Here is a 16,648-nt window from a genome sequence, read left to right on the forward strand (position 1 = left end):
GCTGACAGGCAGGCCACACTGTCTCAGTCCAGACAGAGCCAGGTCACAACCCCAGACAAGTACATGATACATTCCAGGTCCTTGAGCCAGAAGTCCTTAAATCCTGTATCAGTATGAAGATCCATACTACCCCCAAAACTTCATCCCAGCCTACTTTTAACTACTGTAAATGATAATTAAATGAGGAAGAAATGGAGTAGGAATGACAGGAGTACTTCGAGAAAAATCCTCTAAAATATCTTTGTCCACCACAAATTCCATCATGACCAAGCTAGGGACAGAACCAGCGTGTGGTAGCAACTTGAATTTTGTTAATTGTGCATATAATGTACAACGAAATTTTATTATTAGTGTATTGAAAATTATACAAATTTGTTGCATTTTGCATGGGTCCAACCTGTTCGGCTATAAAACGAGTATTGTGATGAGTCGATGTTTGTATGATGCTGTTAATGTGGAAGATGGCGAACAAGAAAATGGTTTCAAGTAGCTTTGAAGTAAAAGTTGATACACTCTTTTTGCATACTTCACAGGGCCAGTGAGCCGAGTCTTGCATAATAGCAAGTTTTGTACATTACTAGATCTCTGTTGTATATGTGCAGTTATTTATCATCCTCACTTTATATTCTGGAAGTTAAAGATCTGATTCCTATCAAACCTATCAAAATGAAAAGATCGTGACATTTCCATTTTTTCTGTCAATAAGGAGGCGAAGGGAGGAGAGAAAGGAAGAAACAGATAATTTAATGTGAGATATGATTGCTTTCTCTAATCCAAATATTCTAATCAGTACTCAATCAATAATCATGAAATAAGCTAAAAATGAAGTTAAGGATAAAATATGAAAGGTCAATACCATGACTCAATTAAAAAAAAAAAAAAACTCACAGTTTGTTTCCACTTCATGGTTTGTACTAGTTCTTCATGTATAAGATGGGCATCTTTCCCTCGAGACTTTATCTTCTTTGGAAGTTCATTCTGATACCTACAACAGAGAATTACAGTAAATAAAATACTCTTTAATACTTTTTCACTAATGCAAAGAATATCATCTGCCGCCTGGAAATTTACATCAACAACAGAAGGGACACCAATCATAGTAAAGTACTTATCACATAATTAACAATACTTTTGTATTTACTGGTAAATGTTTTGAAAACAGAAATCACAGAGTGGATATTCAGGTTTATACACTCATCTGTTCCAGTCATTCAACAAATTGCAAGAACCCAGATATGCATGCACACATATGTAAGTATATGTTATTTATCCTTCGGTAGCCATAAAACATTTTCAGAGATGTGACATGTTTAAGTATGATCATGTTTGGTTTTTTGTTTCAATGCTATTTTTGTGATCTTTCAACAATTTTTACAAAATGTGTATATGTTGCTTCTTCATCAGCAATCTGTTGTGTGTTGCAATCGGACAGAAGGAGCAAAACTTTGCTATACCGCTGCATGACAACTTTTCTAGTGGCGAACACAATGTCACACACCAATTATAGAGATAACTCAGCATCAATTCAAACAGAACACAAATTGTTCATGTACAAAATTATAAAATACTGTATGAGCACATGAAACGTAATTTACTCACCCAAATTACGAAAGGAGATGCTGAAACTGTTTGTCTTCATTTTCCAAACATTTTTGGCATCTGCTTACAAATTTACCCATAATTCGCTGCAGTCCCCTTACGAAATTGAAGTGATGTTTGATATATGTTATTTTTCAGATCTTCCAGGGTAGGCTATATGGATTTATTTTGTACATGCTATCTCTTAAAGCAATTTTGTATGGTTTTAACTTCAATAACATTGGAGCATTTTGCACAGAACCTCAAGACATACCCATTTTCTGTGAAAGATGACAAAGCAATTTTTTAGGAAAATTTCCCTGACAATACGCAATGTCATCCAAATGTTTCTCAGTAACAACTCATTATTTTTCCCTGAGCTTAATTGGTAGGCCTAACACTTATGTCTCCCAAAATTTATTTAACAGGCCACACTTCCGAATACCAGAGAATCTTTTGTAAAATCACCTTTAACCTTCATGGGTCTATTTCGTTAATACAAATGAATAATACAAAACAATCTATGTGCGATAGAATATTCAAACTGGACCATTTTATTCTTATAAAATGATCAAACAACAACACAAGAAACAAAAATTACACGTGTTCTTGTAAGTTTACCCTGTTCACACAAACGCTGTAGACATGCTTGGTTGTGACAGTACCTGTCTTCATAAGCAAGCCAACCAATAGCAACATTAACACACAGTGGTATAGTGAAGCTTTCTTTGGTACATAAAATTGATTTGGAAACTAATGTATACAGACCGTCCCAGATAGTAATGTTCTGTCGGCTTAATGACGGTAGTGTGGAGCACCTATCCCAGGGAAGCTAAGCAATAAGGGATGGAGTGGGACGGGTGTGCGTAGCGAAGTGTGCTTGTATCTGTCCGTATGCCAGCATACGACCACTCACTGCCTGACAGCAGATTTTATAGGTAAAGGTTGGAGTGGGACCAGTCTCCATAGGAACTCTCTGTACTAAGGTTACCAGATGTCCCTATTTCCTGGGAACAGTCCCCGAATTCATAATATTCATACTTTTGTCCCCAGTTTTTAATAAACTTCCCAAATTGTCCTGGTTTTCAAACGCGAATTTATTTTATTATTGTTAAGTCCTTAAGATCAGAGATGCTAATAGTTACAGATATTCCTCATTATATATCTCACTTTACGTGTTTTCACTATAATGCGATTTTAAAAAGTTAATTTAAAAAACTGCAACAGGTAGAAATTTTTAAGTCACTCTGTGCAAGGTTACGTGACCTTGTGTGCGCATTTCTTTGCCAAGATGGCATAATGATGCATGTCAGTCTAACAGAAATTGTAGAACTATATAGTAAGCTGCACTGTTGGAGACTCCTGCAACGCAAACATTATGAGGAAAGAGGTAACAGTGAGCAAAATACTTTCAAAAAAAAAAAAAAAAAAACAGAGAAAAGCTATAACACTGGAGGAAAAATTAGAAGTTATAAAGAGGTATGAATGCAATGAGTGCTCAGTCGACATAGCCAGAGCTAAAGGAATTTCAGAATAAACTTTAAGAACAAAAAGATATCAAGCAGATAAAATAAAAGAAAGTTGTAAAAGTGCGATGAGAATGTTGACAACTAAAATAACACCAATAATGCAGAAATTTTAGAGGATGTTGGCCCAAGGAATTGAAAATGAAAATCAACGTGCTGTTTCGTTATCCACCATGGTTATCCAGGCTAAAGCATAAAATTTGTTTAATGCAAGATGTGACATGGATTTCATAATCTCAAGCTAACTGGTGAGGCTGCAGGAGCTGATGTTGCTGTTGGTAACTTTCTAGAAAAATTACAAAGTGTAATTGAGAAACATGGTTATTTGCCTCAGCAAGTGTTCAATCTCAACGAAACAGACTTGTTCTGGAAGTGTATGCCTAGTAGAACATTTATATTGGTGCAAGAAAAGGGGGTCCCAGGTTTTAAACTTTCCAAGGACCATTGACATTGCTGTTAGGAGGAAATACATCTGGAGAGGAAAAAAACTAAACCACTCATGGTTTATCACTCCAAAAACTCTCGTGCACTCAAGGGCTACTCAAAAGGAGGACTTACCTATTGTATGGCGGTAAATAAAAAAGTATGGATTACTGAAGCTATGTTTGAGCCATACTTTTGCAATGAACTGCATTATGAATTGAAGGCTTGTGACAGGATAAATGTACCTTTCAACATTCTTTTGCTTCTGAACAATGCATCAGGACATCCTCCAAGCATCACTGATACTGATGAGAATATCAGAGTTATTTTTCTGCCACCAAACACATCTTTCATTCAACCCAAGGATCAGGATGTTATTGCAACTTTCAAGAGTTACATATGCAGAACATTTTCACAGCTAGTTCAAGCTACCGGTGGTGGTGATCAAATTTCAGTGAGAGTTTGGAAGAAATATGATATAAAAATGGCAATTGACAACACTGGAAAGTCATGGACAGAAGTTGATCAGTCCTGCATGAAGGGAGCTTGGAAGAAAATTTGGCCTGAAATTTCTGATTCTAATGATTTTGATCCTGAAAGTAAACTTGCCAACTCAAGACATGACATCGTGAAAATGACAAAATCTGTTGAATTTGATGATGTAGATGAGACAAATGTGGATGCATTGCTCGAGTCCCACTCATAAGAGCTCTTAATGAAGATCTTCTGGAAATAGAAAACAGCACGAACATTCAAGGACAGGAGCCCCTTTTTCGCTGAGTCCACCAAAGAGCTTTCAACAAAACAAATGACTGAATTTTTTTAACACACGGACAGTGCCATCAAAATAATTGAAGAAATAATCCTAACGAGATTAAAAGCGCAAAAGTTGCAAGAGAAATTCAGAATTCTTTGCTTGTTACAAAGAACTTTATAGAGAGAGGAAGAATGCTGTCCATCAGTTGAGTCTCGACTCTTTCATTAAAAAAGTTGAAGATCATCAGGCTGTCATTCTAGGAACTTAAAAAAAAGCAAGAAATTGATAATCCAGACTCACCAGACCAAGTCCACTCATCATCTGACTGAAGACTGTCAGAAGTATGTAATGTTTAGGTTTTTGTCATTGTATTAATAAAATTCATCCAGTTAGTCACTAATTTGTTAAAGTCTGTTTTTTAATAAGTTTAAATAATTATTCAGTCATTAAAATTTATTTTGCTCACAGGTGTGAAGTTTTCATTTTTTATCCTTCTAAAGAAACCCCTATCCCTATCTCACCCATTCTAAATTCAACTCACTTTATGCAATTATTTCAGAGAACCAATTAATTGAGTAAAGCGAGGGACACCTGTATATCATAAAACATTGTGATAAAGAACTGGTGCCAGCAGATGACAGCTGAAACTCCTAATATTTGATACAGTTCTCTAACAATGGTGAGAAAATCTGCTTGTGTTCCAGGATGAAAATCCTGATTATACCTTATTACTGTATATCTTTGGTTAAATCAGCTATGATCATGTTGTGGAGTTCTCAATGTTCAAGATTAAGCATAAAAACAAACACTCCAATCTCTGTTGATTGTCATCACAAACTTCCGTAAGACATGGCAGAAATTTTCCAACAAAGCTTGCTTCCTGACGAGGCATGCTACAAAAGATTCATTCATCAGAAAAATGTGTGATTTCATATCATAACAGTTATACTTTTGTTTCAATCTTGTTGTAAGTTAATTTAATTTAGTAATAACTATAGACGAGAATTTCATGTACTATGAAATCCCAACATATGCATGCATTCATGCACCATCAAACTATGAAACATGATCAAGCAAAAAATACACTAAAATATGCACTTTCATTTTTTTCCAAATGTCTTATTTCACTTCACTCCCCCCCCCCACCCCCCGGCCCCTCACATTTAACAACCTAACAACATTTTTAAATTGGTTTCTGTGAGGTTCCTGCAATTCTCAGTCAATATGTTTTTGTAGGCAGAGAATGACCTTCTACACTGCAAGAAGTTATGGGTGCAAACTTGAATGAACATATTTGTGACAGTGTCAGGTCAAATTCCTTGTCCAAGTTTTCACTACAAATAACCTTCTTCACTGAACAAAAGAATCCATAGTGCGGGTTCGCATTTATGACCCTATTCAGTTTGTTCTTCGCCGCTACACCCACTTTCCCACGGGCATAACTGAGGGATTTATGGAATTCTTTACAGATTCTTTCCTTTTTTGCATTCTTGCAATATGTGAAGCAGATGCTACATGCTGGTTGACTTGAAATTTGTTAGTACATTTTATCTGAAATTATAATAGACCTTACAGTTATCTAAATACAACTTAAAAAACGGACACCATAATTTAATTAATTATTTTAAAGAAGTTTTGTAATTTTTTACAAAGAACAATGGCCATAGAAAATATTCGGATACAGAATAGACTGCTTACTTCTTCACTGCAACAATTGCAGAATAAGACATCCCCATCTAATCTAATAAAATCCTTTCCTTTAATCCACTACTTTGGAAATTTTAATTGGAAGTATATTAGAACCACATTAACTCACGCAAACAGAATAAATAAACACATTAACCACATTCGAAGTTCATACACTTAAAAGACAGTTTAGTGAATGATTCCAATTTTAGAAGAATCTAAATTGCTACTAAAATATAGTACTGGAAAAATGACAGAATTTACAACCTCCCTGAAAGAGGGTTCTTTTGACCTAAATTATTTGTCGGCAGTTTCCTTGAAGCCTCTATATTTCCTCTCTATATTCTCAAAATAACCAACATAATAAATCCATTTATGACACACAGTCTATAGAGGGTGGTCCGTATAGTGTTGTAAAAGTGAACTTCCGTCCAGGAAAAGGTCCTCTAACATTGTGAAAATCTTAACATTTTATTCCATTTTTCTGTTATTTAGCTTTTTTTCTTTTCCTTCTTCAATCTTGATTCCTGAAGCTAAAATAATGGACACAGAAATCGAGAAACTAAGGTGTCCACTCATCATCGTCGTTGTCGTCTTCTTAACAAGTATTAGGCCGAGTGGCCTGTTACAGTCTCAAACTAGAATTTTCAGACCATCTCTTCTTCGGACGACCTAGAGATCTTTTGGCATGCGGATGATAATGAAACAGTGCTTTTGGAATTCTGCATCGATCCATTCATTTGAGATGACCTTTCCACTGAAGTTGATATTTGCTGATGAACTACATAATGGGTTCTATTTGAAGTTCTTGCATTATGTCCACTAAAAACTATTAAAACATGCATTCAAACTGAATATAATGTATATTATAAGCATTATTAAGCTAAAAATTGCTTAAATATGCATTATGTATGTTTTTATTCCCAAAATGGCCAAAACATGCATATATGAACGGAAAAAATACAGTATTTGGAACCAGAAAGTAATGAAATGGCTAAGTATTAAGTTTGAGCTATATTCTATGTTCCTATAAAAACATAAATTTGCATGGAATTCTCGTCTCTAGTAATAACATTATAATAATAGGGTCTAATAATAATAATAATAATAATAATAATAATAATAATAATAATAATAATAAGAAAACAACAATAGCAGTAGAAAAACAAAACAAGAGCAACAATAACAGTAAAATAGTGATCACCCTCTGGAGTGACAGATGTCCCCAGTTTGAGGAAAACAATCTGGTAATCTTAATATATACCAAAGATTAGGTTAGTTCATAGTGTCTGAAGACTTTCTTTGATTTCCGTTATAATGGCTTATGGCTGATCAAATACAGGGTCCAGCATTTGGTTCTGACGAGTTTCAACATGCTGTTGTAAAGGGACTATAAGGTTTAAAAATAAAAAAAATAACACAGTATGTAGCTTGAATAATGCAATTTATTGGAATGTCTTCATTTTTTGAAAATTACACATTTCAAGTGATCCCCTTGGTATCTTATGACCCATTGTAATCTTACACGAAAATTGTTCATGGCACCTTGCAATAAACCTGGGGTTTCGTTGATTTCTTGCACTTCAGCCTGTAACCTGTTCTTCATGGTAGTCAGATAGGACAATGTCTGGAGAATAGGGCAGATGGGGTAACACATCCCAGTCGAAATCCAACAACTTTCGACAGGTCGCCATTGAAGTATGTGGTCTGGCACTGTCGTGATGGAAAATACTCCTTCAGTGTTTACCAATTCAGGTCTTTTCACTTGAAGGGCTACCTTCAGTCGCTCCAACTGAGAACAGTATTTCTCGGAATTGATGGTCTCACCAGATGGCAGAAATTCATAGTTAAGAATTTCTTTCCAGTCCCACCAAATGCACAACATAACCTTCCTGGGATGAAGATCTGGTTTAGGAACTGGCAGTGGAGGCTCACCTTTCTTACACCATGATTTTCCCTTTCGAATGTTCTCATAAACTGTCCACTTCTCATCGTCTGTCACCAGCTGTTTCAGAAAATGATCATTTTGATTGCATCACAATAATGAATCGCAGATGGAAATGAATTGAACTAAATTCTGGTCACTCAGGTCATGCAGAACCCATATAACACAAAGGCTTCAGTAATCAAGCTTTTTTAAGTGCTGGATATCACTCGCACGAGATATATTCAGTTTCTGCTTCATCTTCCAAGTTGTTATCCGTGGATTACCTGAAATACAGTCCTTTATTTTATCCACGCCTGCAACGACAGGCCATCCTGTACGAGACTTGAGGTTTGTCTTTTAAGGAGATATTCCCAATTTTAAATTGAGAAAACCACTTTTGACATACCCGATTCGACACTGTATCTTCTTCACACACAGCACAAATTTTCATTTTGGTTTGTGAAGCAGTTTTATCCTTGTAGTAATAAAACAACATAAGATGTCGATAATGTTCCCTTTTATCTTCCATGTTTCCAAACACCGTTAACAAGTCCACACTGACGCATCAAAGGTCAGTCACAAACACGAACTTGCAAAGGTGTTTCGATAACTTCAATAACTTAGCTGTACAGCGGGTATAGTGTGTCAAGCATTACTGGATAGTTCACAGCAATGAAACTTATGATAAAAGTGAATGCACTTATGAGGCAACCAGATAATTTCCAATAGAAAGTTGCAATGGTCAAGTTAGAAGGACCCAAGCTTTGAACGACAAGGAAGAAAATAAGGAGACTACCAAAGAAAATAAGATAATTATGGTGTGGCGATGGTCATATCTTCAATCTCACTACACACCACACTTGGGATTGACGTCTAATTTATGTTCTGTTATTTCATAATGAAATGAAACAGAGATGGTATGACTTTACAAATCTGGTATAAGTATACATATAGGCTACACGGAAAAATAAACAAGAGTTTTCATAAGGATGAGGATCAGTGACAGGTTAGATTTGATTTGTTGAGGCTGTTAGAATGCCTTGCATATAGCCTACGCTTTTTGGTTGACAGGTATCTACATACACAGATTTACCAAACGAGTGCTTTCCAGCATAGTGCCACATAATGGTGGTGCCAATGGGTTATGTGATGATTTCGTGTGTAAACATCTAAGAAAATCATCAGTTGGATATAGGCTATGTATAAGAAATGAAAGTGGTTGGGTAGGTTTATAGCTTTCACAGTGATAACATCTTGTCTTTTGAGTGATGTGCCATAATTTTGAGGTTACTTTCAATTATTTAAGTACATTTTTCCTTCCGTGTATTGTGTATAGCAGGGTCGAAAATTCACCATGACATTTTATGTGCACTGTATGCAAAAGATTCAAACATTGGGAAATATTACACTTACTGTATATTATCAGTCGTAACTGTAACTTGTTAAAATTGCCCATGCTTTGTGGTGTAGGGTGTCTTATTAGGACGACTCTAAATTTCCAGAATTTTTAAATTTTATATACATAATTTTTGCGTTCTAAAACTTCAGAAGAAGAGACATGGACATGACTATGACCAGTAATTAATTCGTCAGTCGGGACGCCTCAAAGCAAACTGAAGAGATACACAGTCCCACCAACATTTTCTGATACATCACAGATTGCAGGTGATTTGGTGTTATTAACTCTGTAGGCTTGAATAAATGTTTAAATGTGGTTAAATCCTGTTTTTAGATATTAATTGTTTAAAATAAAATTACAAAACAGAACAAAACTACATTATTCATAACACAAAAATAAATCAGAATCTTATATTATTTATTCGTGGGAAAGCCATGTCTGGGGCTCCTAATATTAATGGGCCATATTCATAGACATTCTTAGCACGGACTTCCGGTTGATGATCAGCGAACTAACGTTTTTCGTATTCATTAACCAGTATTAGCAATATGACATGAATCCTGTACAAGTAATCAGTCATTAGCCGGGACTAGTTTAGCACTCTTGTAGCGCGGGCTAGCGAAATATCTATGCATAGCACCCAATGGTACTAAAATTACGGACTAAGTTTATTCATAATATTCCAAATGGGCATAATTTTCTGATGAAAGAATTTTAAGATGTATTATTCTCCTTCAAGAAACTGAAGACATCAAGGAAAATGTATTTGAGATTAACTTTGGTAATTAACCCCTTACTGCATGGGACAGTCTTGCACAAACTGGTTTAATATTCAAATAACTTAAGTAGTTCTTTCTTTCTCAACTGATGTCACATATGGTCAAATCCAATTCTTGACAGTGTGTCATATCTGTCCCAGTATGCAGTTTGAAATATTATATGCTTATATTATAAATTATATGAATATAAAATCGGTATGTGCCATATCTGTCCCACAATGTGATAAGGGGTTAACAATGACTTCAATGTGTCAACCTTCAATACTGTGTTTCATCCGATATATTGTTCATTCTGACAAAAACTCTTTCTATAGGAGCATTTATTCCTGGCAGGAATAAGCCATAGTTTACCATTTTAGCAATGTTTCTAAATGACAATTATTGTTGACAGAAATGCTGGCACATTTCTATCCATCTTGTATGGACTTCTTTCTCCTCTCTATTTCATTGAGTGACTTTGTCTGCACTAGCAAATTACTTCACATGAACAAATTCACTGAACATGGCTTTGTCATCAATATTGGAATCTCCAGAAATGCCTGTAATGATATCTATACACATTTCAACATTATTCAATTTTGGGAGATTGTTCAGCAAGATTTATTTTAATTTTCCACCAAAACAGGACAAATAGGCACCCCATGACAATTGTCAGAACACCGGGATGAAAGGCTCAAAATGGGACAACTGGTCACATTAAATAATGTCAATGCTACGTGATCATATCATGTCTGAAAAAAATTAAGAGCACTATATGCAATAAACAAAAATCCAACCAAGGAATTCCATGAAGTGTCGTCAGAATCATTGTGTCTGTTTATAATAATGTTTGGAGATAACACTACTGCAGTTCACTTAGGATGATGTTATCAGTTCAGACAGCTTTAATTAAATTTCCAAAATCCACCTTATAACTAATGATATTATTTACTTGCAAACAATTCTAACAATGGATGTATTTTTAAATGTAGCAGGTACAGGGCTTAGTGGTTATCATACTTGATATTGAACTAAAAGTTCGTTGGTTCGAGCCTGACCAAGAGCAATGGATTTTTAAGAGATGGTAAAATCTTTTGCATGGAACTGTAAATTTGGAGGAGACTATACAGTACTATGAAAATTACACTTTGCAACTAGCAATCAGGCCTATACTTAGCTTTACTGGGAGGGAATAAGGTTGTGTTCTGAGTTACCGGTATACAGAGCAATTCTGGACGATTTAAAATGGGGGTATAAGTTTATCTATTACTGTGTTAAAATGTGCTCATGTACTTCACTTAATGTGACTTTCTATGCATACTAATCATATGTCTAATCACTTCTACTTGTAAATGACTAATATTGATTTAAAATCCTTGCAAGAGTGGGGTCGTAACTGATTAAACATAATCAACCCTTGAAGTAGAAGGCCTTAACTCTAAATTAATACAGGTAATAATAATAATAATAATAATAATAATAATATAAATAGATCAATTCTAGTACTGTAGTCGTGTTTTTTTATGAAAAGTAACATTTGTCAACTGTAGAACTCAATCTGAGTACTTAAGAAAAGAATAAGGATGTGTTTCTCTTTGTAAAATTAAACTGTACAACAGAAAATGCTAAGAACTGAGAGATTAAAAAGTACAAGAATATTGTTACATATGTGATATGAATATGTGCATGTTTATCATTTATCGTTTTTGTCCAAATTTTCTGAATATTGTATAAAGATCTTTGACTTGCTTTAAGACATGGGTTTTAATTTGTTATATTAGACTAGACTAATAGATACACACCAATAAAAACGAGACAAAGTGGAAGATCCAGAAATGACAATCAGACTTATAACTAATCTTGTGCAGGAACCGTAATTTTTCGACAGTACCTCTACTATAATGCTCAATTAAACATAAGAGAAGATAAAAGCAAAATACGTTTATCAAGAGCATTTTGTGATTATATATAAAAAAAAAAAAGGAAAAATAACTGGGACTTGGGATCAAACATAACCTTGTATGTTAATAATATTAATAAGTTTATATATATACCGTATATATATCTCAGAGTCCCCGTCATCACATTCCACTTCTTCCACTAGATGGGTCTCAACACGATGTACACCAAGGAGGGCAACATTTGCAAATGAAATGATACTAAACGTGAGGAATGTTACTACAGGTGTGTAGTATTATGTGAAAGGTTAGGTTAGGTTAGGTTAGATGTGTAGTATTATGTGAGAGGTGTTGGCGACACTGAAAACACTGTTAATATCTCAGACAAATGACATCACAACCAGGAAATATGGCAATATTTTCGATTCACGCGTGACAAATCTGGTATGTATTTGGAGCAGGCTGGATGGGCATACAGCTCTCCCAGTGATCGAATCCAATTTCCACTACTCCGTACTATGTTGCTGTTGACCAATGCTAGGGATCTTGGATTTCTTCCATTCTCCTGTGGGCGTCCCAATACTATTTGGAGAGCTGTGATGGTAAATCAGCATCTATTTTCTTTATTGCTGATCATTGTAGCAAATGTTCTTCGTCCATGATGGTGTTCTGATTTCTACTGAGGGTGCACTGTGGATGTTGGTAGATATTAATTTGATGTAGATGAGAGGCGAGACAATCATGTCCGGTTGTTAAGCGAAATATAGTAACAGCCTTTTTTCGTGGTAAATCTGGGATGTTATTACTGTCTACCAGAATGTTCCAAGGTTTGCCTTCGCTTTTTTCCGTACTATAAATCCTAGGCATTTTCAAAGTATTTTAACAGTTTTCTCTAGTAGAGTGTTATTATTCAGTTGAGAAGTTTTTGTCATCTAGTCTGCTGTCAAAAAATCTGTATGGTTTTGAAACTTGAGACTCTCACTTTGAGAGAGGAGCAGAGATTAGGGGTGTTGAGAATAAGGTTCTTAGGAATATATTTGGGGCTAAAAGGGATGAAGTTACAGGAGAATGGAGAAAGGTACACAACGCAGGCAGAACTGCATGCATTGTATTCTCACCTGACATAATTAGGAACATTAAATCCAGACGTTTGAGATGGGCAGGACATGTAGCACGTATGAATGAATCCAGAAATGTTTATAGAGTGTTAGTTGGGAGGCTGGAGGGAAAAAAACCTTTGGGGAGGTCGAGACGTAGATGGGAGGATAATATTAAAATGGATTTGGGGGAGGTGGAATATGATGATAGAGACCTATCTTGCACAGGACAGGGACCGATGGTGGGCTTATGTGAGGGTGGCAATGAACCTCTGGGTTCCTTAAAAGCCACTTGTAAGTTGTAAGTAAGTAGGTCTACTGACATCACAAAATAAAAAATCACCAGTCCTTGCCCAGCGCTTGAAAAGGATGCATAATTTATATGCGTGGCATAACAAACGCCTAAACTAACCTAACCTGTCACAGATTCGTAGGCTATATGAAAGCTCTGATCACATATACCTATATCAGATTGGCCATTCTGATGTTATGAAATGGCAACACAAAATGAGAACCACCACCAGAGCCTCCACTGTCAAAAAGGCATTTTTGGTAACGACCACTAGATGCAGCATAGCGAAATTGATAAAAGTGACTCTCTCTCGAAAGTCCATTAGTCTGATTAATCTGTTGTATGTGAACAGGGATGCAAGGCATAACAAAAGCCTAAACTAACCTAACCTGTCACAGATTAGTATAGCCTATATGTAAGACAAAGCGTGAGTGTACACTAGCTTGAAACTTTCTCAATGTCACCAAAGTTATGTTAGTATGACTGAGAGAGCTCTAAGCGCTTGAAGGTGTTTAAGCGGAGTATGATGAACTAACTTGGAATTTGAAAAAATCAATCCTTCCAAAAAAAAAAAAGGTCATTTTATAGGTCTACTGTTCACAAAATGTTACTAACGTTATTAAATACTCCAACAGTTCTTACGATAGCATACACTATATAATAATCTGTTAATAGGAATAGAATTTTTGTCATGATATTGGGGGAGAGGGAGAAAGCTATCTAAACCTCCAGAACATAGGCCTAGTAATGACTTAGGTAAGCATAAGAACACGTCATTAACACTTAATAGACAACAAATACACATCCTAATAGGCCTAATGCAGGCACTAAGTATTGTACGCCAAATTGATATTTAGGCTTATTTTCACTCTGTTGAAAAAATGTCAAAACATAAACAGAAATACAGATTGGTCTAATTGATTGGTTTCTTCCGAGGTTTTCCCCAGCCTTGGGACTGATGCCGGATGGTCTATGGCGAGTCCTCGGCCTCACTTCACGTCACCCCGTTTGGTCTGATTACCTGGTTAGTTTTTTCCGAGGTTTTCCTCAACCATAAGGCAAATGCCAGGTAATCTTTTGGCCAATCCTCGGTCTCACTACATCTCGCCAAAAAATTGTAGAAAATTGCAAAAGTTTCGTTGCTAATGTAAGATCTATGGAATATAACAGGCCTAAATGAAATGAAAAAATGAAGATTCAAGCACATGACATAATCAACAGGAAAGACACGATAATAAATTCTGTAATAAATTCTAACGCAACTACTAATGCATACAGTATAAGCTTCTCGTGTGCAGGATAAACTAATGTAAAGTACTGTAGTTAAAAACAGAGAAATTCAGACTTGTGTACAACCAGACTTACTCAAATCTTTCAATCCTTAATGAAATTAAATTAACAGCAATTTCGCAGCTTTTCCCAAAACACCAACCATTCGCGCTTAAGCAATGGTACCTAGTTGTAATACTAAGACTCAGTCGCTGTTATGGTAATTTAATATTACATGCGTCCAGACAAAATATTGTAGCCATGAAGAAGATGGGACGTATGAACTAAGTCGCGTAAAAAGCATTATATACTGTATTAAGTACGAATTAACAAGTACGTTATTGCAGGCTAGTTATGTTAGTGTCTAACTCAATTCTCACGATATATACATAGGTAATAGTTAGTAGGGCCTAGTCATTTTTTAATTTATTCACAAAACATTTGTGATGTGAATAAGTAGTAGCCGATAAATGATTAACGGACGATTTCTAATTAAGATTGGAAGATACAATTATTTTACTGCAGGGCAGAAGTTCCCTTCCACAATCTTCCTGAAATTATTCGTGTTTAATAAATATTAAACTTAATCGTCTCAGTAGGGAACACCAATATTACAAATTATAGCAATTAATTTAAAATATAGGCCCTACATTTTCAATACCGGTACCGGTAAAACAAGAATTCATACATATGTTTAACGGTTAAAAAGTATATACAACCATAATCTGGAATTATTCAAGAAAATTTACTTCACGTAAATGTAATTTTAATCATTTTAAGTTAATTTCAAGAAGAAGAAAGGAGAATTATATTAACATCCGGTATTGCTCACATTTAGAAATGGCAATAATTCTCTCTACAAGCTACCTGTACTTCCAATATCAGCTCATTTCCTTCAGTGAAAATTTGCTTCAAATATTATCTTCATTCCCTAACCTTATATGTAATATTATTAACGTCTAAACCTACTAAAAAACATTGAATATATGTGAGCTCTAAGCAGAATAACTAAACTCAGAAGTTGGCTAGTCATGGATGAACAATTTGGTGGCTTAGATTATTACTCGTGACAGTAATATTATTTATAACTCATTTCAATTAACGGGATATACGAAATATTAATTCCCTTTTATTTTAAAGAAATCTGCAAGGTTCATATAACGAAAGTTTTACATTTAAGGCAATATTTCGTTGTAATTTGTTGTAACAGAAATGCTTTGTCCAGTCTCCATTTTGGTTTATCTCGTACTGTTGCATCAAGTGGTTTACGCTTTAAGAGGATTATTTAGCTAGGGTAACAACTAATATACCTTTAATTACATTTGCAATACTATAAAAATTCGTTTTAAAGCTGCAAAACTTGTGCGCTAAGAAGAGAAAAAAGGATAAATCGTTACAAAACCGATCATCATTTTCAAGGCAAACGTCAGCTCCATAGTCGACATGACGCTACCAACACCCCATCCCCGACCGCAGACCCCAGCAGATTGCAACGAATTATAGCCTATTGTTAAAAATTAGTCAAGCACGTTAGTTGACATTGATTCCCACGTGACACGGTTGGCATTTAATGACCGCGCTAAAGATCGAGCCGTCCCAGGGAGCATTCCTTGATCGAGAGTAGTCTGCTACGTGCAGCGTAATACAAAGCAAGGTTCAATGACATTGTTTCCTAAATCTTAATAAATTTCCTGTTCAGTATCTACTCACCAATTATCCAATTTAATGAGTTCTTCTGGCTTTTTGGTTTTTCGGTCTGCTTTCAACTTAAGAGCTTCAGGATATAACTTCAAAACATGTTCGAATTGATTTGATGTTCCTTTAGCGAAGAAAGTTGCTGTATCTTTTACGGAAGCCATTGTGATAACTATAGTTCACTCGCAGTACGGTAGAGCGCAGTACAGCACCTAGGTCACCCTGATCTGATCACCCTTCCCTTTGCAATTCGTAACAAAATCACAGTTTTGACAACAAAGCATTACGAACTAATAAGATTACTAATTTCCAATATTTCAGTGTCAAAATAAAATGTCGCTAC

General features: G+C 35.4%; 1 protein-coding gene across 2 annotated transcripts in view; it reads right to left on the reverse strand.

Moving 5' to 3' along the window:
* The window catches only part of Amun (protein amun), a 47,548-nt gene extending 31,063 nt beyond the window's left edge, over nucleotides 1-16,485 (reverse strand). Inside the window, exons 1-3 of one of the 2 annotated variants that reach the window (XM_069834999.1) lie at nucleotides 16,321-16,458; nucleotides 1,600-1,859; nucleotides 889-985 (exon numbers count right to left, since the gene is read on the reverse strand). In XM_069834999.1, the coding sequence (XP_069691100.1) occupies nucleotides 889-906 (18 nt within the window). In that variant the 5' untranslated portion in view covers nucleotides 907-985; nucleotides 1,600-1,859; nucleotides 16,321-16,458. Of the gene's footprint in view, nucleotides 1-888; nucleotides 986-1,599; nucleotides 1,860-16,320 lie in introns of both variants that reach the window. The other variant, XM_069834997.1, reaches the window with a different exon arrangement.
* Nucleotides 16,486-16,648: the final 163 nt, after the last annotated feature.

This window comes from Periplaneta americana, chromosome 9 (genome assembly GCF_040183065.1).
Source record: "Periplaneta americana isolate PAMFEO1 chromosome 9, P.americana_PAMFEO1_priV1, whole genome shotgun sequence".
In the NCBI taxonomy this organism is placed as follows: Eukaryota; Metazoa; Arthropoda; class Insecta; order Blattodea; family Blattidae; genus Periplaneta; species Periplaneta americana.